The 25,377-nt window shown below is 47.5% G+C and overlaps 1 protein-coding gene and 1 long non-coding RNA gene across 3 annotated transcripts in view; one reads left to right on the forward strand and one right to left on the reverse strand.

The window, feature by feature from the left end:
* LOC311587507 (solute carrier family 22 member 4) overlaps window positions 1-25,377 on the forward strand; it is a 44,020-nt gene that overhangs the window by 13,497 nt on the left and 5,146 nt on the right. The window contains exons 2-6 of one of the 2 annotated variants that reach the window (XM_084764391.1): window positions 9,848-9,951; window positions 12,380-12,534; window positions 19,261-19,432; window positions 22,099-22,225; window positions 24,824-24,924. In XM_084764391.1, coding sequence (XP_084620517.1) covers window positions 9,848-9,951; window positions 12,380-12,534; window positions 19,261-19,432; window positions 22,099-22,225; window positions 24,824-24,924 — 659 coding nt within the window. The remainder of the gene's footprint in view (window positions 1-9,847; window positions 9,952-12,379; window positions 12,535-19,260; window positions 19,433-22,098; window positions 22,226-24,823; window positions 24,925-25,377) is intronic. The other variant, XM_084764392.1, reaches the window with a different exon arrangement.
* The window catches only part of LOC311587509, a 32,332-nt gene continuing 8,276 nt past the window's right edge, over window positions 1,322-25,377 (reverse strand). The window contains exon 3 of the long non-coding RNA XR_014775889.1: window positions 1,322-1,928. This is a non-coding gene — a long non-coding RNA (uncharacterized lncRNA). The remainder of the gene's footprint in view (window positions 1,929-25,377) is intronic.

Here is a 25,377-nt window from a genome sequence, read left to right on the forward strand (position 1 = left end):
ATGCTTATGCAAAGTCACAGGAAAGTGTGACTCCCACAGTGGGGAGAAGGGAAGGAGGCGGCAGAAGCTGTGCAGAAGGACCACTTGTGGAACTGAATAAAAACTGCTGTTACAGTGTGTTCACAGAACTAAAGGAAAGCATGACGTTAAAAATAAAGAAGGTGGCCGAGCGTGGTGGCGCACGCCTTCAATCCCAGCACTCAACGGCAGGCAGAGGCAGGTGGATCACTGTGAGTTCAAGGCCAGCCTGGTCTACAAAGTGAGTCCAGGACACCCAAGGCTACACTGAAAAACTGTCTCAAAAAACCAAAAATAAATAAATAAATAAATAATAAAATAAAGAAGACATGGAGACCACCATCATCAAACACAGAACACCAGTAAAGAGACGGACATTACTTTTTTTTTTTAATTAAATAGAAACTCAGGAGTAAAAAATAAAGAAGAGCTGAAAATAACAATCCCAAAAGGGTGTTGAAGAATTGGGTTGGCCGAAGAAAGAACCAACAACCTTGCAGATAGAAGATTGGAAATTATATAATTCAAAGAACAAAGTTGGGGAGAGATAGCAAATGCTCAGAGCCTCAGGAAACATGGACGCACTAAGCAGGCCAGTGTGTGCACAAGGAGAGTACCTGCAGGAGACCAGACAAGACCAGGGAGACAACTACTCCAAGAAGAAATGGCTAAAATAAATTACCAACGGCCTTACAAACTTGATGAAAAAAAATTTTTTTTTCTCCACAGCTCAGAAGCCCAAACTCCAAGTAGAATAAGACAAAGAAATCCACACCCAATATGACTTGTCACATATAAGAGGACATACTTAGAATTAGCTATTCATGTCCACAAATAATAGAAGGCAAAAGGTGGTGGTGGTGGTGACAGGGCTAACATCCTAACGGCCGAAAGAGAACAGCTTTCAGCCAGGCTTCTTATATCTGGCAAAAACATCTTTTAAAGCTGAAATGAAGAGGCTAGAGAAGTGGCTTGGTAGTTTGGAGTACTTATTGCTCTTGCACAGGACCAGAGTTCGATTCCCAGCACCCATGTTTGGCAGCTTACAAACACCCCTGTAACTCCAGCCTTTGGAGAGCCAACACCCTCTCCTGGCCTCCACAGCACTATACTCGCACAGGCACATACATGTAAATAAAAATAATTAAGACTGTTTTCAGGCAGTGCTAATTTTGAACCTGCTCAGGAATAAATTTCACCAAAACCTTTTCAAAATTCATACTCTGAAAACTACAGGACATCGTTAGTAGAAATTAAAGATCTAAAAATTTAAAATCCCATGTTCTGTTCATGAAGCAGAAAACATACGGTCACGATGTCAATAGTCCCCAAACTGATCAGCATATTCAATGCAAAAAAAAAAAATCAACATTTTGAGTCATTAGAAAACACCCATCAAAGTCACAAGGAGAGATCTCGTTACATCTCCAAGGTCAAAATTAAAGAGGTATACACCAACGAGTGCTGGTAGGGGTGTAGAGAATTTGAAAACCTCATTCACTGTTGGTGGGGTTGTGAAATGAGATTGCCACTTTGGAAAAGAAAATGGGAGCTCCCCTGAGGGCCAGACACAGACTTACCATATAACCCAACTATTATGCTACTATGTATATACGTAAGGGAAAATGAAAATATATATCCACACAAAAGCTTGCACATAAATATTTATGATGGCAGTGTCTATACATTTAGATAAATAAATAACACAGGTTATAGCGATACTATAAACAGTATCAATCAATAAAGAGGAATGAAGTCCTGAGCCAGGCTTCTTCAGCATGATGAACCTTGAACACATCACGCTAGGTGAAAAGGTCCTATAATAAAAAACAGCATGTCGTGTTGAAGGTGTGGCTTGACGTCACAGTGCTTCTCCAGCACGTGCAAGGCCTTCAGTTCAGTCCCTAGTGCTACAAAACAAAAATCAGACAAATTAAAAACCATATTGTATGAAATATGCCCAATAAAGAAACCCACACAGTCAGAAAATAGGTGAGAGTGCAGTGGGCTGGGGAGAGACGTGAGCAGGGTTGCCTGCCAATGGCCTTGAGATCTAGTTCAAGAGTGATGAGCAAGCGTGAGGACCTGAGTTCGGATCCCCAGAACCCATGTTAAACCAGATGAAGTAATTGTATGTAATCCCAGTGCTCCTGTGGTGAGACGAGAGGTGGAAACAAGAGAATCTCCAGAAGCTCGTGGTCCAGTTAATCAGGTATACTCAAGGGCAGCTAAAAATAGACCCCCACATCAAACAAGGCAAGATGTCCCAGGTTCTCCTCTGACCTCCACACAGGGACCATGACAATCAGACACCAGCACTATCACACAGAAACACACACACATGTATACATACCATCACTATCAAACAGAAACATGCACACATACACATATGTGCAAACACAGATGCATACATACGTGCACACACATGCATACAAGTGCATGAAGGCTCAAAGACACAGCTGCACCCAATTCTGTGGCTCTATTAAAGAACTACAGAACTGGCTGGGTGTTGCGGTGCACGCCTTTAATCCCAGCACTCGGGAGGCAAAGGCAGGTGGATTGCTGTGAGCTCAAGGCCAGCCTGGTCTACAAAACAAGTCCAGGACAGGCCGGGCGTGGTGGCACATACCTTTAATCCCAGCACTCGGGAGGCAGAGGCGGGCGGATCGCTGTGAGTTCGAGGCCAGCCTGGTCTACAAAGTGAGTCCAGGACAGCCAAGGCTACACAGAGAGACCCTGTCTCGAAAAACCGAAAAAAAAGTCCAGGACAGTCAAGGCTACACAGAGAAACCCTGCCTCGAAAAAAACAACATTAAGAAAGAAAGAGAAAACGGAAAAAACAAAACAAAACTGCATAACTGCATGTTTTACAAAAGTGATTCTGTTATGTAAATTATATCTCAACAAACCTGACATTAACAAAAGGAAGTAAACACTCAGGGGTTTTGTTTGTTTCTGTTTGTTTCTTTTGCAGATGGTCAAGAAATTTCACAGCCAAGTTATAAGAAAGGAGCTGGGGTGGATATGTACCTTGTTAACTGTTGCGTCTTCCTGTCCTCATGGGAGGACGGTAACCTGAGAGGACACTGTAGAGACCTCGTTGCTCATTCTTAAAGGGACCGATGCTAATTTCTTATTCATAGTCATCTCTGGGATTAAAGTCTGTAGAAGGATTTTATACCTTGTGTGGTAAGAGCTTTTCATGCTTTTTTCGTACATGGATGGAAAGAAGTTTTATTTGTGAGAATCTCTTTCCTCAAGTCAGTTTCACATGTAAACACTTTATTAGCCATGTCACTTTAAGTCGTGGCTTTGCTTAGCACAAGGGTATGGGACGTTTGAGAGGGAACCTTTTCTTAGAGACATTTGCTTGCACTTGCACTTCCTGTCTCAGGAGGGGCTACGGTCTCTTCCTTAAAGACAAAGGAGCAGGGAGACTGAGGCAATAATGGCTCGTCAATGGTCAGTAAGGTGCCTGACTTGAAACCATGAGGACTGTGTTCAGGTCCTGAATACCCACATAAAAGCCTTAAGTGACAGTGTGTGCCTGTAACCCCGGTGCTGGCAAGACACAAGCAGATCCCCAATTGGCTTGCTGGCTATACAGTCTAGCCAAATGGCAAGCTCCAGATTCAGTGTATCCACATGCACACAAACAGGCATGTGTATCTGTGTGCAGACATGCAAACACATGCATATATACCTCACATACACACAATTTATTTCTTTTTTTAATGAAAAAGTAGGTTGAGGGGCTGGAGAGATAGCTCAGTGGTTAAGAGCACTGCCTGCTCTTCAAAAGGACCTGGGTTCAATTCCCAGCACCCACATGGCAACTCACAACTGTCTAACTCCAAGATCTGACACTTTCCCACCAATGCACATAAATTAAATTTAATTTTAAAAAAATATTAAAAAAGAAAAGAAAAGAAAAGAAAAAGCAGACTGATAGAGGCAAATGGGTGGCAAAGTCACATATCAGAAGCACCAGAATCCAAGCAAGCCTGTGCTCTTTGCTTAGCATCAGACTGCCTTCCAGGGTTTTTCAATTTTGTGCAGGACTTACCTTTATGGTCATTTACAGCTTTGGTACAAGCAGAAACTGCTAGGCTTGAACTGCTTGGAGAGTTCAAAATCAAAGGTGTCTCTCAAGTACGGTGCGTGGGACTCCCTAGCCCCAGAAGCACATTTTCCTGTTACTCCTAATTGGTTAGTATTCATCCGTCAACAGTGTAGGTATGTGCCAGGTGCCTAGCCTGTGTTGTCCTAGGCCATCTCAAACACAATTATACTGGTTAGTCAGGCATGAGAGCGTTATCCTTTGGTGAAGGATAAGAGGAAAGGCTGCCTTTTTCTTTCCCTTTAGCCAGAGAGCAAGGACCAAGTAGCCCAGAGTAGAGAGTGTTCACAAAGATGCTGGGCTCCTGCAGACACAGAGCATAGCTGGTCTGTCTCGCTTGACCTTGAGCTTTATGAAGGAAAAAACTATGTCTTGTGTCCAACACATACCCTGGCCTGGGGCAGGTATTTATTGTCAGCTGAACAAATGATTAATTCCTTTAACCAGTCCACTAAAAACAGAATTCAGATGGGCCCCTTCATCACTCCAATGCCTTCATTTATTCATTTATAAAAGAGTACCCAACCCAGAGGGCACACTGAGAGCTCTTGAAGCAATATAGCATGTATACTAAGCGTCCAGGACACTGCAGCCACTGGGTGTGGTGGCACAGATCTGTAATTTCAGCACTTGGAAAGATCAGAAGTTCAGGGACATCCACAGATACATAGCAAGTTCAAGGCCAGCCTGGGCTATTTGAGACCTTGTCTCAAAAAAAAAAAAAAAATATATATATATATATATATATATATATATATATATATATATACCCACACACACACCATGGTTGTTACTCTTGTTATAGTTAATGTTGAGAGATACAGGAAGCCAAGAGTGACCTTCCATTTCCTCTTCTGTCTTTTGTTTGTTTGTTTGTTTGTTTTCCTCCCAGCAGTGATAAGATTGGATCCAGGGCTTGTGTATTCTAGGCAAGCATTCTGCCATTGACCTACAGCCCCAGTCTGTTCCTTGTGACCTTGTGACCTGGGTTTTATCTACTGAAGTAGAGCTGAAGGACACATGGTCCAGCTGGGTGGATCCCACTCCGCTCTGCTGTCAGAGCCTGTCTTAGACCGTGCGGACCTGGGGGTGTAGAGCCAGCTGGCTGCCACATTTCACTCTTTCATCAGAAAGGAGATGGGGAGCCTGTTTTGGAAACATTGATGTTTGGTTTAAGGAGCATTCTCCACAGCGATGTCAGCTGGTTGGTTACAGAGGCTTCCTCCTTTAGGCTCTGATTCTAACTGGAAGCTTGTTTGTGTGCTCATGTGTGTACCACGTGTAGGGAGCAGTTCCGTCCCATTGAGAGAAACGGGTCTTATGCAGTGCTACCTCGGGGAGTTTCCTGGGCCCTGGCTAGTGGGGCCTCCTGTTGGGATCTAGGCAATGGAGCCCATAAAGTCACACAATGCAACAGATCTCACATGGGGGGCTAATAAGGGAGGGGATACATGGAGGTGCCTGATTTCTGACACCTCCAAGACCCATCCCTCAAATCCCAAGCGGTTAGAAGCAGTCGGGGCCTTCCCCAGCAACAGACCTTCATATGAAAAGGCTCTTTTTTGGCTATTGCCTCGGTCTACTGGACTGTAGCCCCCTCAAGCTCCAGCTAGGACTTTATCTGCCAGCCCAAGCCCATCACAGTTTTCCAAAGAGACTCCTTGGACACAAAAGCCCTCAAAAGAAAACTGGAGCCCTAGGTCCAACCATGGTCAGCTGTGTTGTCTAACCTTTACCTTTACCAGATTCCAATAGACGTGATGTAGCCCGTATGGAACTGGCGCAAATGGCTACTGCGTGTTCATGGCTGGCTAGGGCACCTTGTTGGGCTCCTCTTCCTCTTCATGGAGGGCAAGAGACCCACGACCATGCTCTTCGGGGAAAAAGGGTTGCAGGGAGGTGGCCCAGTCTTGCCCTCCCCAGAACCCATGCTTCTGTCCAAAGAGAAAAGGCTGATCTCCCTCCCCCAAGGCGAGCTTCATGGTGTGCAACCTATGCAGCCACACAGAGCCCCCCGCCCCCGGACTTGGTCATAGTGTTCTGCATTGGGTGGCGTGTTGTTACTGTTTTCCTGAGACACAGTACTCACACACACACACAGAGAGAGAGAGAGAGAGAGAGAGAGAGAGAGAGAGAGAGAGAGAGAGAGAGAGAAAAGAAGAAGAAGAAGAAGAAAGAAGAAGAAGAAGAAGAAGAAGAAGAAGAAGAAGAAGAAGAAGAAGAAGAAAGAAGAAGAAGGAGGAGGAGGAAAGACAGAGGGAGGGAGAGAACCAAAAAAGAAAAAGAGGGAGAGGTGGGGGGGTTCGTCTAAATTTTGTACTTGCAGTTTTGAATCAGGGGTCCAGCAAGTTCAGCTTGTACTGGGCCCACATGTTAGGTAGAATTCCCACCCATTGTTTTTGCTCATGCTGGCTCTGGACTGCCTCCAACAGCCTTTCTATTTTACTTTTATCTCTAGCCTTTTATTTGTTTGTTTGTTGTTGTTTTTTTTTTTTTTTTTTTTTTTTTTTTTTTTGGTTGGTTCAGTTTGGTTTGATTTGGTCTGGTTTTTCGAGACCAGGTTTCTCTGTGAGGTCCTTGCTGTCCTGGAACTTACTCTGTAGAGAGACCAGGCTGGCCTCAAACTCAGAGAGATCCCCTTGCCTCTGCCTCCTAAGTGCTGGGATTAAAGATATGCACCATGTCTGTCACCAGATCCTTCCTTTGCCTCTCTGTTTCAAAGTCCTGACAGTGAAATGGTTAAAAGCAAAGCAAAGCAAAGCAAAGCAAAACAAACAAGCAAACCCAAAGCAGAAAACATTCTACTTGAAAACTCTTTGCTGCCTAGATGCAGCAGGGATAGTGATGGTTGATGGCTACCATGGCAACACCTCTGCTGGCATTAGATTTGCTGGGTTCTGTACAAGGCTGAACTCGGTGATGGCAGCCTTCTAGCCCTAGTCCTAAGCAATTGTCTCATGGTGTCACATTCCTGTAAGAAGAGTAGGAGCTCCAAGCCCTGCCCTTGGAGATGCAATGGTGTGTCTCCGTGTGTCAGGCTTAGAACTCAAGCTGCTTTCCAAGCTTTGGCCGGCTAGTTTTGGAAGAAGGTACCCACTCGTTCAGGTACATCTTGCCTACTACTTCTGGTCTGTAGGCTGACAGAGCTCAGGAGCCTGGCTGGGCAGCAGTAGAGGGCTTGTTGTCTGTCTTGTCTCCCAGAGCCCATGCAGACAGAGACTTCAGGTCCATTTTCATTTCTGAGTAGTTATTTTTAAATTTTATTTCATTATTTATATTAGTGTGAGGTGTGGGAGGAGCTGCACCACAGACTGCAGGTGTGAGTGGGTGGGTGGTGTGGGAGGAGCTGCACCACAGACTGCATGTGTGAGTGGGTGGGTGGGTTGGGGAAGCTGCACCACAGACTGCATGTGTGAGTGGGTGGGTGGGTTGGGGGAGCTGCACCACAGACTGCATGTGTGAGTGGGTGGGTGGGTTGGGGAAGCTGCACCACAGACTGCATGTGATCTTTTCAAAGTTGGTTCTCTGCTTCCACCTTCCCATGAGCTCCAGGCTTACTCAACAAGCACCTTTGCCCTCTGAGCCATCTCGCTGTCCACATATAAAGAATGAAGGTTTGGGCCAGCAAGATGGCTGAGTGAGTAAGAGCACTTGCTGTGCAGGTGCTCGTGTACCTGAGTTCAAATCCCTGGGAGTCATGTAAAAAAGCCAAGCATGATTGCGCATGTCTGTAACCCCAGCAGTAGTGGGTAGAGACAGGCAGACTCTAGGAGCACACTGGCCAGCTAGCCTAGTCTAAACTGAGAGCTTCCGGTTCAGTGAGAGACCTTATTTCAAGGGAGTAAGCAGAAAGGGATAGAGAAAGACAGACAACATCTTCCTCTACTACATATGCATGGATGCACACTCATATGCATGTAGCACAAACATATCAACATATGCAACAAGCCATACACATATACCAACACACACATAGAGTAAAGGTTTATTCAACTCCAGGTGCTGAGAGCTGAGGAGTTCAAGTTCAGCGGTTGTATCTAATGCGAACCTTTTTGCATACGGCATCATGTGGTTAAGACAGAAAACTTGCTAACTTAGATCTGTCCTCTTTGGAAGCTGATGTCTCTTTGGATTAGGCTCCACCCTCATCACCCCATTTAACCTTAGTCCCCACCCAAAATTCTTACCTCCAAAAGCCATCTTCAAATCAAGTACATTTTCTTTCTTCATGCCTTACAATGGATATTAAATTTCACCATCAGTTTTAGTGGGGAAAGTCACCCCAGAGCACCACGTGAGGCAATCCTTGGGGTTGCTTCTGAAGGTCAGAGAGCTCAGTTCCTGGTTCATGTTTTTCTTCTGCAGAGCTGATACCCCAACAGCATCAGGAGTCTAGAGTGACCCTTTATGGGAGGAAGTCTCAAGGGGGTAATTCTTGGCTCTCAGGGCTTGTGCAAGCTGTTGCTCTGCAGAAGGTGCGGTTGCTGTGGGTCATGAGGCCCTTCTAAATCTGAGCTCCTGGGAACGGGTACTAAAGCCAGCTCTGGAACCCCACTGCCACAGGCAGACCCTTGAGCAGGACAGGATGCTGAGACTCCTGGCTTGAGTTTTTATAACTTCCCTGACTTTTCGTTTGCCCTGATTACCTTAGCTTTTTGGCTTATGTTGTTGTTGTTGTTGTTTGTGTTTCTAGAAACGTCTCTCTGCACTACAGAACGAGATATAGCATAATGCATGTCCATGGATTAATTTAAGTCAACTACACCTTGAGGGCAGCAGAATCAGCCCACAAATGGCATGGATGTAGATAGGATGCCTGCCCAGGGAGCAAGAGATAGGCTGGAGGCAAGGGTCCTTCTCCTTGGCTGGCTCATCTTGTGACGTATACTGTTCCCATCCATACCGCAAGTCCAAAATATATAAGCAAAGGTCATCAGGCGCACTTTGAAATCTCTGCAGCCTCCCTTGAGACCAGGTTGAATTGACTTCAGTGGAAATTAGGAAACAGAAACTCTGGCTGGAACTGGTTTTATGGATCCACCAGCAAGAACTTGTTTAACATGGTAGCAGCCCACAGGGCCTGGGGACTGGGAGGCACCATAGCTTGGGAAGGCCGGGCGGGGAGAGGGCAGAGGAGTGGAGTAAGGCAGCTTAGAAAACCCTTGAAAGGAGTGCATAGGGCTGGCACATAGTCCCTGGAGTGGGCCAGGTGCCTGTCTAGGTCTGAGGGGACCAGGAAGCCAATACTTTGCAGAGAAGTCTGCTTAAAAAATAAACTCACACAGCACTGGGGCTATTTTCAATTTTACTCCTGGACCAACTGGCCAATGTCTCCTGCCCTACTCTTCCGGTGTTTTCTTCCTACGCTCTCCCTCTGTGCTAGGCTGCCTCAAAGGGACAAGGATTCCTTTGCTCTTTGGTTGAGGGCTTGACAGCCTTCCTGATTATGTAAACAGGTTGGAGTCATCTTCTACCTCTTGAAAAGGAAGCTGTGTCTCAATGAGGGACAGCAGCATGCCCCAGGGTACTTGCCAAATTAAATGGCAGGATCAAACCTAGAGCTATACGGTCTGCGCGCTTTGCACAGAGCGAGCATGTGGGCACAAAGGAGGGCAGTGCCCCTGGCATCCATCTGGCGCTCCGTGGCGTGGGGCACGGGTGGGTCCTGCTGGAGGACCGGGCTCACGTTGCATGCTGTCTTGTTGGCAGTGGAATCTGGTGTGTGAGGATGACTGGAAGACACCCCTCACCACCTCCCTGTTCTTCGTAGGCGTTCTCTGCGGCTCCTTCGTGTCTGGGCAGCTATCAGACAGGTAAGGACACTGGATGGGGAATGGCGGGGTGTAGCTACTTATCTGCTCATAGTCTATCTCGACATAAGACCAACCTCATGGGCTTTCTACATAGAGAAGGACCCTCTAGGCACTGGGTAAATAATAGGAGGAGTTCAGATATAGTCGATGGACAACTGATTCTCCACATGGGAGCCGGGAGCGGGGGCCGCAGCTGGACCTCTGACATGAACTCTGGTGCCCACAATTTGATCACTGCCCCCCAGCAAGATGGCCTTGCAAGTACACAGAGGAAGGAGATGCAGGCTATCCTGATGGGACCTGATAGGCTGTGGCCAAAAAGTGGGTTAGGAGGGCACTGCCTATCAGAGGTCTAGGGGAGGGGAATAGGGCAGAAGAGGGAGGGAGGGTAGGAAGGGGAAGATGAGCTCAAGGGGATAACAATCACGATGTAATGTGAATAAATTATAATAATTAATATATTAGTTATAATTAATTAATTGAGAATAAACTAAAACTAAAATAATAATAGGAGCAGCCTAGCACTTGGGTGGCTAGGGCCTGAGAAGAGGATTACAAATTCAATGACAGCCTGGTCTCTATACCAAGACCCTGTCTGACTAACTAAATAAACCTTTCCCAGGTAAATCTAGTATACAACCTTGTCTGTGGCACCCTATATAACAAGACCCTGCCTAGCCAACTGAGTGGCAAACTAGCTAAATAAATGAATAAGTCTTTCACAGATGGTACTAACATGTAACCCTAGCCCCTGCCCCCTGCCAAGACCCACTCCTGGTCACTCTCCTAGTCTGAACTCACAGGGCTTTGGCCAAAGAGACAGAAGTTTCAATCCCACTAGAAAGTGAGACCCTTGACCCACAAGCCCCCTAACAGAACAGGATGCTGCTGTCATCACTGCCCCCGACTCTTCCCCCACCTCTTCACAGAGTAGGGGGTAGATGACATGTCATTGCTGCACAAACAACTAATAGCTACAGCCGAGCCAAACAGCCTCCACTATGCACTCTCTGAGCCTGGGAGCTGAGCCATGGCTGGGCCTGCAGCCATAGAACTGACCCAGGCTGGCTTTTGGCCACCAGAGCTTTCGGGTTTATGGAGACAAGATTGCACTATTCCAAGTCGTGTCCTACCTGCCCTAGATGCTCTCTTGTGGCCAAGGCAAGTGGGAGTGCTAACTGGCAGTGCTGAACAAGGCTTCCTGGGGATCTGCCCTCCCCAAAGTTTTAAAGCCCAGTGGGAATGGGACAGGAAGCTCCTGTCTATACCCATGTTCCTGCTGCCCATTGGTCACTACCAGAAGGAAAAATTAAAGCTTAAACTGACCAGTGGCACAGCAGACATGGCTGAGAATGACATCTTCCCATAAAGCAGTGGTTTTCAATGTTAGAGCCACATAGACACCCCTGGGAAACTTCATAACACCCCAATACACGAACTGTATTGCAGATTAATAAGACTTTGGCAGAGTGGAGAGCTGGCCTGAGTGTGGGTGCTCCTTGTGATAAACCCATCCTAAACTGAGGAGGTCTTAGATAAAAACCCTTCCCACACCGAAATCAGCATGCCCGCTCAGCAAGCAGCCAACCGTAGAGGCCAGCCGTTTCCCCTGAGCGCAGCTCACTGTTGCTGCTCAGCGTGGACAGAGAGGCCCACAGGCCATACCCCTGTCCAGAGGAGAGCGGAGAGAATCCAAGTGCAGATTCAGAGCCAGTATTCTAACCTCCCCACCACTGTACAGTCAGGAAGTCCTACGTTGAACTGTTGTAAGACAAGGGCTGTCTGTCATTTTTAGAGCTCTCTGGGTGGCTCCAAGTGCAGCCAAGGTTAAGAAGCGACATCCCTTGAGGGGGTTTTTAAACTTACAGAATTCCCACGAGGGAATATAAGGAGTATCTGCAATTTGTACTTTGAGCTTTACCCACTTTTCAAACACGGTGTGCTTTTTTTTTTTTTTTTTTTTGAACAGGCCCAGGATGGTTGAGGATGGCCTCAAAATTGCTAACAGCGGCCTTGAGCTTCTGATCCTCCGGCCTCAACCTCTGAAGGGCCCGATTACAGATGTGTGCCACCACACCCTGTTTACTCCATTCTGGGGATCAAAGCCAGAGCTTCGTTTGTGCCGAGCAAGCACTCTATTCACTAAGCCCTACCCCCAGCCCTCCTACGGCTCCTTCTAAAGATAAGATCTGTCAATGTGCTCCTCACAGAAGATGCCCTGTGTTTCCCAGGGGCTTGGCACTTTAGAAGGTAGTTTCTGGGAAGATGGGTGCTTCTCCAGGGATGAGGCTGACAAGGTGTCACAGGGAAGGAAAAAAAACCACAAACAAACATCTATTTGAGTCCTGAGACAAGGCGGAGCCTCCAGGGAAGCCAGGCTTGGTGTCACTGCACACCCTGAGTTACAATGTTACCCTATGTTCTGTAGGTTCGGAAGGAAGAAAATCCTCTTTGCAACCATGGCTGTGCAGACTGGGTTCAGCTTCGTGCAGATCTTCTCCACCAGCTGGGAGATGTTCACCGTGTTGTTCGCCATCGTGGGCATGGGCCAGATCTCCAACTACGTGGTGGCCTTCATACTAGGTAGGGAGGACTCTCGAGACTCGGTGCCTCCTCTTGCAACTCTGTACAAGGCTGAGGAGGAGGGAGCCACGGAGTGTGTGCAGCTGTAATGTCCCCAATCTTGGATACATGTGTTGTGGTGGAGGCTGCAGCTACAGGCACCTTGAGCAGTCACAGCAGGACAGGACCTCACAGGGTGTCTATCTGTACTGGGCCAGAATGAGGCCAAATACAAGAGGGAAGAAGTAGCTACACAATACCTGAGATGCATTCCCAGGAGCAAGGAGCTTGGGACAGGAGGGCCTGGGGGAGACACAACGGGGATCTGAGGTCCTTGACCTGAGCTATGAAGGCAGAAGGCTGGTGGCATATAAAGGGACTTAAGGGGGTAGATGTGGCTTATACGCAGGAGGGAGAGGCACTTGCTAGGTGGTAGGAATTTGTCCCACCTAGGCAGATCTACTCGGGTCTGAGTCCAAACCCACACCCAGAGCATCTGTGCTCTGCACAGGACAGCTGTGTCTCTCTGATAACAGCCCTACTGTTGGAAGGCCAGGCGGAGGGAGGGTAAGCCTTCAGTTCCTAGACCTTTGGCTCTCTCCAGCTTTTCTAGGGGGAAGAAATTAAGTGAGCTTCCTGGAAATAGTTCAGGGGTGTTCTCAAAAGTGTGAGTCTCACCACCAGTATACTCTCTGATTCCTCCCTCTCATGATGATGAGAAGAGGTGAGATGGGGCGCCCCCAACACAATAAAGACAAAGTCCTGTAATCTTCAGTACAACCATTCTAGTTGGCCCTAAATGGTCCCAGTTTGTCCCGACTGCCCCCACTATTGATTGTGCTTCTCTAATAGGAGTCTAACGGTCTTTCTTGCACCTGGCTCTGTGGTTCTGATTGCTCTCAGGAGTCTGTGACTCGCTGGCCTTGGCAGTGGTATTTTCTGTTAGCCAAATACATGTACACACTCTGTCAGGTTGCCAAGGTGGAATTGTCCAAATTCCATTCCTTTAATTATTGGTGAAGGGCCTCTGGCCACGGGCTCAGCCTCGTGTCTGAGGACAGAGGACATACAGGAGGACACAGAGCAAGCAAGAGCCCCATGGTCCCGTGTGGCTCAATAGGTAGCCCTCTACTAAGCAGGCCCTGGCATGAAGAAAGCAGTTCATCCCTACAGGAATCAGGAGTGGCTTTTCTGAGGTCACTGGGAGGCTGCACACATGTGATCGGGAGGCAGAGACAGGAGAACACTATGTTTTAGGACAGACTGGACTGTGTAGCAAGACCATGTCTCATAAAAACAAGACAGACAAAACTGACCATAACAAAAATAATGATTTCTGTAGAGAGCAGAGAAGTTTGTGCCGAGAGAGGAAAGAGCTGGAAACATTAAGTGACGCGAGACCTGAGGAAGGACCTCCCAGGCCAGGCTGGGTGCATGGAGTGGGCTATGGCAGGCAGTCATACCCTCTGATTGTGTGTGTGTGTGTGTGTGTGTGTGTGTGTGTGTGTGTGTGTGTGTGTGTTTGACATAAGCTTTTACGTTGACCTTGGAACTGTCAAGCTAACCTACCCCAGAGAGCCTCCTGTCTCTGCGTCCCCAGCACCAGGATTACAGACCTGTTCCACAGTGCCCAGCTCTTTTAGGTGGGCACTGGGCATTTGAACCCACTTCCTCATTCTTGCATGGCAAGCACTTTATCCACAGAGCTGCAGCCTGGGTCCCCTTGAGTCCCTCAGAACAAGACCTCTGAGAGCCTCTTCTGTGAGCGTGGAGCAGTGCCGCAGCTCTGGCACTGCGTTCTGCAACCCTTCCTTCTCCCAATGTAGCCATGGCCTCACGTGCAGGGTGGAGGGGAGGGCCAGATCAAGGGTAGGCTGGCGCTTAGGTGTGTCAAACCAACAATCAGCAAAGAGGACTCTGCAGACACAGGGTCCCTGTCTGCTTGGGTCCACACCTCTTAGCCTAGTGGGCTCAGCGGGAAACTGCTGGTTCCAGAATAACACTCCTGCTAAGATCTTAGGTCTGAAGGTCTAAGAGAGTCACTGAAAACTAATCTGTCCCAGTCAGCTCCTGCAAGGGAGGACTCAGTGGAACGCGACACATGTGGTTGCTGGTTTTCCTGCAGCGCAGCAGCGCCCTCTAGTGTGTTAAGACTAAAACAGCTACACCCCTGGGACTTTTGTTGGGGTTTTTCCTTGAAGCTGGATTTTTACACAACAGATTTTCATTTGAGAAGTTCTCTCTGTCGCTGCCCTTCTATCCTCCCGGCTCTGGGAAGGAATCTGGATGCCTGGTACGGTAAAGGTTCATCTTGGGGGTGAATACTTGCACTGATTCCAGCAGCTGAGTTGTTCCCAGAGCGGTACAGAAATGAGTCTTCTGGTCTGTTCTTAAAACCTCACCAGGCTTGCGGGACTTAGGGTTATACTAAGGCAAGCCAAACTCATGCCCTCAAAGCTACACTCAGTGGATGCACCTCACAGGGTGCGGGAGTGAGACTCAGGATCAGGGTTAACGACCCTCTCACACCCCAGCTTTCCCCCAGGCTCCATGTCATTCTCAGGCATAGCATCCTCAACCTGCTGTAGACGTCTGGGTAAAATGCCAGCGGTACCCTCCTTAATCCCCCGTAATGAGCCGCTTCTCTGTTATCTATAGAAAACCTGACCACTTCCTGTCTTGACTGATTCACTAACTCAGTATTTTCCAGTACTTCTGACATCAACACCCAACCACTATCCCACCGTCACCCCACCCCCACCCCCACCCCTTTATAAATGTTAAAGCTTGCTTCCTCTGGTCCATGTTTCCCTTTCAATAAGTGTACAACTGGTGCATCTTCTATGTGATAGAAGGTATGCCAAAGGTATAGATTCTATCTGTAGCTTTGGCTTCCAGGAATCTCAGACATATGTGAAACTGAACTACATCAGTTATGCAGCTTTTATCAGCCATAGATGTATTTTTGTTATTTTTCATTTATTTGTGAATGAACTTATCTGTTTGATATTGGGAATCAAACCAAGTGTCTCCTGCATGCTCTGTATATTAGATCTACACGCCAGTCCTTTAGTGCTTTTAACTTGAAATATAACTTTGCCTTGGTCTATTTAAATGGAATGGCATAGCCAAATAACACAGACTGGCTTAGCTCAGAAACAAAGATTTCATTTTCTGTGTCATGGCAACAGGAGTGTGAGATCCCTGGCCACATTGTATCATCAGTCAGGAAGCAGAGGGAGACGAATGCCTGCGCTGGGCTGGCCTTCTCCTTTTTATTCAGCCCTGCACCCTATCCCAAACCGTGCTGCCACCCACATTTAGGGTGCATCCTTCCTCCTCAGTTAACCCGATCTAGAACCCCCTCACAAACACTCGCAGAGGTTTGGCTCCTAGGTGATTCCAGATCCCACCAAGTTGGCAAGCAATGTTAACCATCACAGGGGCTAGGCACAGAGGGGACCACACTGCCCCCTCAGCCTGTCCCAGCAGGTGCATTTCCCAGGCTTGTTCCCTGGGCTAGAGTCAGCTGCAGGCCTCAGCTGCATTGAGGTGCATGTCCCGCTGCCTCCTTGTGGAGTGTGCCTAGTGATTCCTGGGGTCCAGTGACAAAGCTCTGATGCAAAGGGAAGGTAACTGCCGGGGAGAGGAGCCAGTTCGTGGCATGGTCTCCTGAGGCTGCTCACGGTCTCACCAGAGCCAGGATCTGGCTTTTGATTTGGCTGGGGGAAACTTGCTCTCAGGAGACACAGAGAAGCCAGGCTTTGCCTATGGGGCAGAGGAGGATGGAGATCCGGGTGAGCAGAGCCGGAAGGCCTCTCTGCCCGTGGGCCTATTTTCCAGGTGAGCACACAGAGAGCTGGTTGCATCTGCCAGACTTGGGGCTCTCCTGGTGTGCCTCAGAGAGAACTGCTTGGCTTTTAGCCAGTTTAATGATCATTCTGGGAAGGACTGAGAGACATTCAACATCACTCATCTTCCCTTGTGTTGCCACTAGCATCCCAGCCAAAGGACTGGTCCATAGGATAAAGGGTTTCTTCTTGAAGGCTAGATGTGCATAGGTTGACAGATATGGCTTTATCCTGGCTACCTCACCATGTTGGGATTTATTAGTTTGCTCTGGGTTTAGGGATTTTGATTTGTTTTAGTTTTGTTTGTGTGTATATGTGCATGTGTGACGTTCAGGTGTGTGTATGTGCATGTGGAGACCAGAGGTTAATGTCGTCTCTTCCACTGTCACTCTCACTGCATCTGAAACTTAGCCATTTCAGCTAGACTGGCTGGCCAGCAAGCTCTCAAGGTCTCCCTGTTTCCACCCCCAAATGCTAGAGTTCCAGATGTGTGCAGTCATGTCCAGTTTTCATATGGGCTCTGGGGGATGTAAATTCAGTCTTAACACTTCATCAGCCATGATTTTACCCACTGAGCCATCTCCCTAGCTCATTTGTTTGTGTTTTTTGAGACATGGTCTCTTGTAGCCCACACTGACACTGAACGCAGAATGTATGCGGCCAAAGCATCCTCCTCCCACTTCCTGAGTTCTGGGATTTCATATCTGAGCTGCCACCTCCAGTTCACGTCACTGTTACAGGCATGCGGCTTCAAATCCTAGGTCTCAGTTGAGTATTTGTAAGACAAGAGTCAAAGAGACCATTTATGTAAGCATTTACCGTGAACTGCTTAGAAAAATGTTGGCTGTGAAGATGATGGTGGTAACGATGAAGGTGATGATGATGATGGCAAAAGTGATGGTGGTGATGAAGGCAAGAGTGACAATGAGTGTGATGGTGATCATGTGCATCTTGGTTACTGTTCTGTGGTTGTGACAGAATGCCCTGACAAAAACAACTTAGGGAGAGGGGGGTTTGTTTTGGCTCACAGTTCCAGGGGGCCACAGTCTACCATGGTAGGGAAGGCAGGCGTGGCTGCAGGATCATGAGGCCGACCTGGCAGTCAGGAAGTGGAATGATAACATTTTCTCCCTATGTAAGAAGCATAGACAGAAAAGAAGGTGCAAGCAGGTTATAAGTCCTCGAAGCCTACCCCTAGATGCACTTCCTCCGGGAAGGCTCCACCTCCTAGAGCTTCCATCATCTTCTCCAATAGTGGCACTAGCTAAGGCTAAGTGGCCAAATGCATGAGCCTATGGGGGACACTGCTCACTCAAATGACAGCAATGTATAAGGAAGGGAGGACCGGGTCCTACAACTTAGAGAGCAGTGGAGCTAATAAGGCGTTGTTTGTACAGTCCGCCTTGATCCACGGGCTGGTAGAGTTCTGTCTATCCTCACCTAGCCAAATCATCCCGAGTCTGTTACCTTCTGCTCTAAGTTCCTGTCCGGGCACTATGTTAATCTCCCTGGCCTCACACACAAGCAAGAGTCTCATCTCGTCCTCTGTGCTTTTCTTCTCTGTGATCAGATGCTCTGCATTTGGATTTCTGCTTAGGAAGAACGAATACACACACACACACACACACACACACACATACACACACACACACACACACACACACACACACGCACGCACGCACACACACACACATACACACACACACACACACACACACGCACACACACACACACATACACACACACACACATACCCCACAGACCCACTCACTGTCATATCATAATTCCAGCCAAAGACAGCCAGGTCATGGTAGAATATGTTTATTCATAAAGTAAGGAAAGATTTGGAAATGACACCCATGAAACTCAAAACAGTCAGACAAAACCCTTGGGAATGATCTATAGGCTGAAGGACTGCCCTGGGGTTAGAAGGCTGGCCATACTGTGAGAATCGGGAGCTACCTAACAGAAGACTATTGAGTTCAAGCCCAGCTTCAGCTATCTCACCAGACTGAAAGGAAAAGGTCAGAAGGAACCACTGAGGAGTGTGGCTTAGTCAGTCTAGGACTCCATGCCATGCACTGGTGTGGTCCACATTTACAAAGGGCGTTCCTAGCTCAGTTAACCCAACCAAGAAACTCTTGCAGCTATGCTCAGTCTTGTCTTCTGGATGATCCTAGATCCTTCAAGTTGACTATCAGTATTACTAATGTCTTGTAGTGTGAGCAGGCCCTACACAGAAGGGAAAGCTCCTGCTGCTGGCTCTACCTCTGTCCTTAGGTCAGAAGGCCCGAGTGGACTCCAGAAAGGGCTCCACAACAGAGGATGCGGTCCTATCCTGGCCTGAGCGGCAACACCATTTCTGAAGACCCACTGCCGAGTGGCCTGCTGTGCTGCTTGCTGCACAGGACAGAAACCAGCTGCCAGCCCCACCCTTCTCCAGAAGGCCTTGAGCCTTTGCACTACAGGGACAGCAGAACACCTCTTTTCTTGGTGTCCCATCAGAGAGCACTGTCTGCCTGGGGAACACCAGCCCCAGTGCTGGCTGCCAGCTCTGGGACGCTCCAGAGGCAGCTGACTTCAGGGTATCATGTCTCAGGGGTCATGAACACGGAGTGTGTCCTGACAGCTGGGAGCACCACTATTATCTCACAGGCCAATGTCTGTTCAAGCCTCCCACACCCTGGCTCCACACAAGGTCTCTTGGACAAGGCAGTCTCTGTGTCTCCCCCCTGCCTCTTATTCTGAAAATGCAGCATTCTCAGAAGGCAGGCATATTAGTTTTATTGGTAGAGCCCTTGCCAGGCATACATGGGTTCGATCCCCAGTACCGGAAGCAGCCCCTGTCTCAGAAAGCAAATGTTGAAATTCTAATATTTGCCCTTGTTTTGAACAGGAACTGAAATTCTGAGCAAGTCAGTTCGCATTATCTTCTCCACGTTAGGAGTCTGTACATTTTTTGCCATCGGCTACATGGTCCTGCCACTGTTTGCATACTTCATCCGAGACTGGAGGATACTGCTGCTGGCCCTGACACTGCCTGGGGTGCTGTGTGTCCCCCTGTGGTGGTGAGTACAGCATCCACTGCCAGCCAGCCCTGTGCTGTGGCAGGCAGCCCACTGCTCACCTCGATGCATTTGCATGCTCCCTACTGCAACTCGTCCTGCTGCTTCCACACTTCCAGCACTGTCAGCATCTCAGTGAGTGGGCGCGTGAGCTGCACAAAGCCCGGCTCTCAGGAATGCCAGCCTTCTTACGGGTGCTTCCCACTCCAGTCTCATGCCCATTTACTTCCATGTTGTCTGTGGAGCTGGTACCGGTGGGCTGTGGTTTTAACTCTGTCCTCAGTTTTGGGCACTTTGCTTTCTTTAGAAATCCTCTTTCTCTATTCAGCCACAGTACAGAGCACCCCAGCTACCCACAAACTCCACATGTATGCATGCAAAGACCAGAACCAGAAAATAGTGCCCTGAGCATGTTCAGGCCATTTTTCTTGTTATTCCCTAAATGATACACTACAGCCACTCACGTGCCGTGTTTGCATCTTATTAGGTATCGAGAGGCCGATGGTAGGTAGCTCAGGGACAGAATATTTGCCTGGCATACCCAAGGCCTATCTCCAGCAAACTGCCCCCCAAGGATACTGTTGGATACTGTAAGTGACCCAGAGATATACGCATATAAAAAGTGATAGGTTATATACGAATCTTGTACCTCTTGCATTGAAGTTGTTTAGCTTTGTTTCCTGAGTAGCTAGCTGTGCCTGGCTATGCCATTTGATGTAAGAGGGTTGGACATAAGAGAATTTTGGTATGTGCCAGGGATCCTGAGTCCAAGGAACATGGAACTGTTCTTCATAATTAGCATCTTAGGTGTGCTTGGTTTTTTGTTTGTTTGCTTGTTTGTTTTGTATATGCTTTGTTCTGAAAAAAAATATGTAATTATTTTTCAGCAGTCTCCTGTATTCTGGGCTTGCCCTGGACTCCTCGGTATGAGCCAAGGATGGTCTTGTATTTCTTGTCCTTCCGCCTCTCCCTCCCAAGTACTTGGATACTTGGGGTTTGCCAGCACACAAGTGTTTTAGGCAGCGTTGGAGGTGGAGCCCTGAACTTCATGCAGCTAGGCAAGCACACCCTGAATTATATCCCAACTCCCCAAATTAGTTGTGTTTGAACAGTCTCAGAGAAGGTGTTCTTTCTCCTATGGCACAGCCCCCCAACCCCCACCCCGCAATGGAAACATTCTTTTTAAGATAGAAATTGAACGATTGAACCGAGGGTCCTGTCATACCGGGCGGGCAAGTGGTGAGCTTCTGAGCTGCATACTGTTAAATGCTTCCCCAACCTAGTTTTGGGATGGCAGTTGTGGGAATAGTGAAGTTTGGTGATTTTGAGACTAAGTCTTACCATTGGATAACCAGAAGCTTCGAGAAAAGACCAGATTCTTAAAAAAAAAAAGAAAGAAAGAAAGAAAAGGAAGAAAAAAGAAAAAGAAAAAGGAAATTAAGTACTAGCCACAGCCCCCTCATCAGAATTTCCCTTCTTTACTTTTTCCTCTTTAAACAAGATAAAAGATTATTGGCTTTCTGGCTCTGTTAATTAATTTCCTCTGTCTCTGTCTCTCTCGCTTCTAATTGATCTTAGCTTTATTTTGTTCTACCAACATCTTATTTTCTAGAAATGACCCTGCTTGGCTTATCTGAGGATAAGGCCTTATGGGAGGCCCAGCTGGCCTCTTCCAAGCTCTATTTGCTTTTACCTCCCAGGCTGCTGTGGTTTTACCAGCAGTAATACTTTAGACTAAGGTGTGTATGAAGGTTCACATGGCATTTGCATTAGGAAAAATAAGCTTTTCTAGCTTGTTTTGCTTTGTTTCTTATTTCGCTGGAGTTTGAAAGATAACTTTAAAAAAATTATGCGTACAGGTGTTTGTCTGCATGTGTGTCTGTGTACTATGTACACGCAGTGTGAGGGACAGCCATTAGAGGGCCTCAGATCCCCCTGGACCTGGAATTACAGACACTTCTTAGCCACTATGTGGGTGCTAGGAATTGAACCCAGGTCTTCTGGAGGAACAGCCAGGGCTCTTAATCTACTTGAAAGACAGCTCTTAAAGAGCTAAACAGCATGCTGATTCATCTAGAAGTTTCCTCTAGAACCCGGAATGGGGGTCAGCGAGAAAGGGCAGGCCACGCTCCACACAACTCTGTGCCCAGAAAACTCCGTATTAGTTACTTTTTCTTATTGCTGTCACAGAACACCTGACAAAGCCAACTCAAGAAGGAAGGGTTTGCCCTGGCTCACAGTTTAGGGGTGCAGTGCATCACTGCAGGGGAGCTACAGCAGCGAGAGCAACAAGAGCTGCTGGTCACACTGTGTGCACAGTCAGGAAGCTGAGGGCAATGGCTGCTGCTGCTCAGCTCACCTTCCCCTTTCAGTCAGTCCAGCTGCATGAGAGCATGTCTTCCCCACCCCATGTAACCGAATCTGGACGCCAGTTACCAGATTGTCCAGGGATTTGATATACACTAATTGAAATGTCACACTGTACCCTAGAAATAGAGTTTGTGTGCTGATTAATAATAAATATATACATGTGTGTATATACAAATAAAATTTATTCAAAACTAGAGTATTCGCAACATTAAAATGACTAGGACACTTTGCTATGTATGTTTGCCGCCATCAAATCCTGTGGTTATGAAAGGTTACAAACCTCTGCAAATGAATTCTAGGTTTATTCCCGAATCTCCCCGGTGGCTGATATCCCAGAGGAGATTTGAAGAGGCAGAAAAGATCATCCAGAAAGCTGCAAAGATGAACAGCATCGTGGCACCCGAAGTGATATTTGATCCTCTGGAGGTAAGTGAGCGCTGTGTGCAGACGTCCCTTTCGAGATCGGCTTTGCAGCCTTTCTTTTGTGGAATTTAATGAACTCACTATTTGTTAAGTGTTCACATGCACAAAGTGCTGCACTAGCATCAGGGTGTAATCATCATTACCTTCTCCCGAAGTGGCTAACGTGAGCACCACACAGTGGCGAACGTGAGCACCACACACAGTGCCTAATATGCGCACCACACACAGTGGCTAACATGACCACCACACACAGTGCCTAACATGAGCACCACACACAGTGCCTAACATGAGCACCACACACAGTGCCTAACATGACCACCACATACAGTGCCTAACATAAGCACCACACACAGTGCCTAACATGACCACCACACACAGTGCCTAACATGAGCACCACACACAGTGCCTAACATGACCACCACGCACTCCACATACACATGAAAATGGAAGAAGGGGGAAAAGCATCATAGCAAAGAGCAAGCCAGACATGTGCCTACTTAACCGGGCCACCTGCTACAAAGGGCCATCTTTCTTCCTTCCAGCTGAAACGCCTTCGTTAGTCTCTTAGAGCATACATGCCATAAGGTCACAGGACTCCTACTTTACTCCCAGGACATCCCCTACCTCACAGCCTTATAAATTTTTTAGCCTCAGTTTTGGTCAGCTTGGCTATCTAAAGTCATAGCTCATGGTAAAGGAGTACCAGTGAATTAAACGTGGGGAAATTAACAGGAACACTGGAGGCAGGAAAAAATTACCATTAACCACGAGTGGCTAGCCTCTCTCTTCAATGCTGTGCTCATCACAATAATTAAGATATGTTGGGCATTCATGATGCTGAGTTTTATATATTGTTTAACTTCCTCAACTCCTGATTACATCTTACAAGACAAGTAAGCTGAGTCTCAGAGAAGACAGTTATGTGCTCAAGGCCATAGCTACCCTAAGTGTGATATGTTGTTGTTGGTTGTTGGTTGTTGGTTGTTGTTCTTGTTGTTTGCTGTTTTAAGACAGGGTCTCATGTAACTTAAGCTAGCCCTGAACTCCCTAGGTAGTTGAGGCTGGCTTTGAACCCCCTATGTAGCCAAGGGTGGTCTTGAACTCCCAATTCTGCCTCCACCTGGGCTTATAGGCAGGTGTCACCAAGCCTGACTCCAGAATCTTCTCTGATGTTAACAGACAATAAAGGCTGGTAATGTAGGTCAGTGGGAGAGAGCTTGCCTGGTATGCACAAGGCCCTTAAAACACACCCCCTCCTCCTCCCTTCCTCCCCTCCAATCTGCCCCCCTTCTCTCTCTCTCCCTCTCCCTCTGCCCCTTCCCTTTATCCCTCCCACTGTTTCTCCCTCTGCCCACCCCTCCCCCTGCCTTTCTCTCTCCCACGCTTCCTTCTCCCTCTCTAGACATTCTGGAGCTTCCCCCCCCTCTCAACCCAATGAGCTTTAAGGATCCCAGCTGAGTGTGAGAAAGGCTACCCACATGTTAAGGTTGGGTGAAGGGAAAGCTGGTGGGCAGTCAGCAGTGGGCTGATCCCCTTTACTTTGAAGGCTTCTATCTAAAATGGGCTATATTAAACAATTTAAAGCATTAGAAGCTAGGAAGCAACATGGAAGAATGTGAGAGCCGGGTGATGGGGAGGAAGCATGGGAAATGCTAGCTTTTGGACTGGACATTGCACTAAGGGGCGCTCTAAGGGCTGTGATGACCTGCAGGCTCCAGCCCTTGGAAATCCCAGCACAAAGTGGGAGGCTCACAGCACTCCTTGGTCCTGGCGGTAGGCAACAGCTGCCAGGGGGAAGAGGGAGGCATTTCTTTTCCTGGGCATAACCAGATATGAAAGTAGGAGGAAAGCATGCTGCGAAGAAGAAAGATTCCAGAGCGAGTGGGAGGGAATATGACCGAAATCCACTAGAGGCATGTGTGAAAGTTTTAGAGAATGAATTTAGAACTATGTTTTATTTTTTAAAAGATTTGTGTGTGTGTGTATGTATGTATGTATGTATGTATGTATGTATGTATGTATGTATATGCATACACCTACAGGCCAGAAGAGGGCATCCGATCACATTATAGATGGCTAGGAGCCACTATGTGGTTGCTGGGAATTGAACTCAGGACCTCCAGAAGAGCAGCCAGTGCTCTTAACCTCTGAGCCATCTCTCCAACCCAGAACTATGTTGTAAATAAAGAGTTAGAATGAGCACCCTAGCTGGAGACGTCCTTACTGCCCTCCGTGTCTGGGCTTGGAAGCCTATCAAAGGTTCTGTAAGATGTGCGGCTAGGCTAGGGTGTCGTCAGTGTATACAGTGCTCACCTCACACACACACAGAGCTTCAATCCCCAGCATCAAAGCTGGCCTGGGAGTGCATGCCAGTAATCCCAGCACCGGGGAGATGGAGGAAGGAGGATCCGAAGTTCAAGATCATGTTCATCTACCTAGTGAGTTAGAGGCCAGCCTGAGATACATGATCCTGTCTGAAAATATTAATAATAATTTTAATTAAAGTTAAACTATTTTTAAAAGGTTGTATGCCTAAGTTTTTCCCATAGGTACTTCCTGCCTACTTCTTTGTCTCATGTTTTATTTATTTATTTATTTTAGCTACAGGAGCTAAACTCCTTGAAGCAGCAGAAAGTCTTCATTGTGGACCTGTTCAAGACTCGGAACATTGCCACAATAACAGTGATGTCTGTGATGCTGTGGTAAGCAGTGAATGCTCTGGCAACGCAGGCATGTGGCACCCAACTATGCAGCTGATTTTCTATAGTTTGAGGGAATGTGACAAAGCCTAGGCTTTTCCTAAAGCAAAATGAAAAGTGTGGGATTCTAAGATCTCTAGACATGTCCCGGATGGATTGCTTGGACTAAATATGGGGACGGTTAGAGGTAACCATAAGTCTGCAGCATGGAAGGCGACGGGCTTGAGGTTGCAGGGTGACCCTGCGAACCAAAGCAAAAGTGTTAAGTCTCCACCTGCGTTCTGGAACTGAACAGTGGAGTTAATGTAGCCTGCCTCCATGGGAGCAAATGGACACATGATTTTAAGACACAGAAGTAATAGTCTCAGTTTAGTAACTAGATCAATAACAAATCCTCAAAGAAATAAGGAAGGAAAAGTAAAATACACCTGCTTGCCCCAGAGATGATAACAACAC

The sequence above is a fragment of the Acomys minous genome (assembly GCF_964271855.1).
Source record: "Acomys minous genome assembly, chromosome: 16".
Taxonomy (NCBI): domain Eukaryota; kingdom Metazoa; phylum Chordata; class Mammalia; order Rodentia; family Muridae; genus Acomys; species Acomys minous.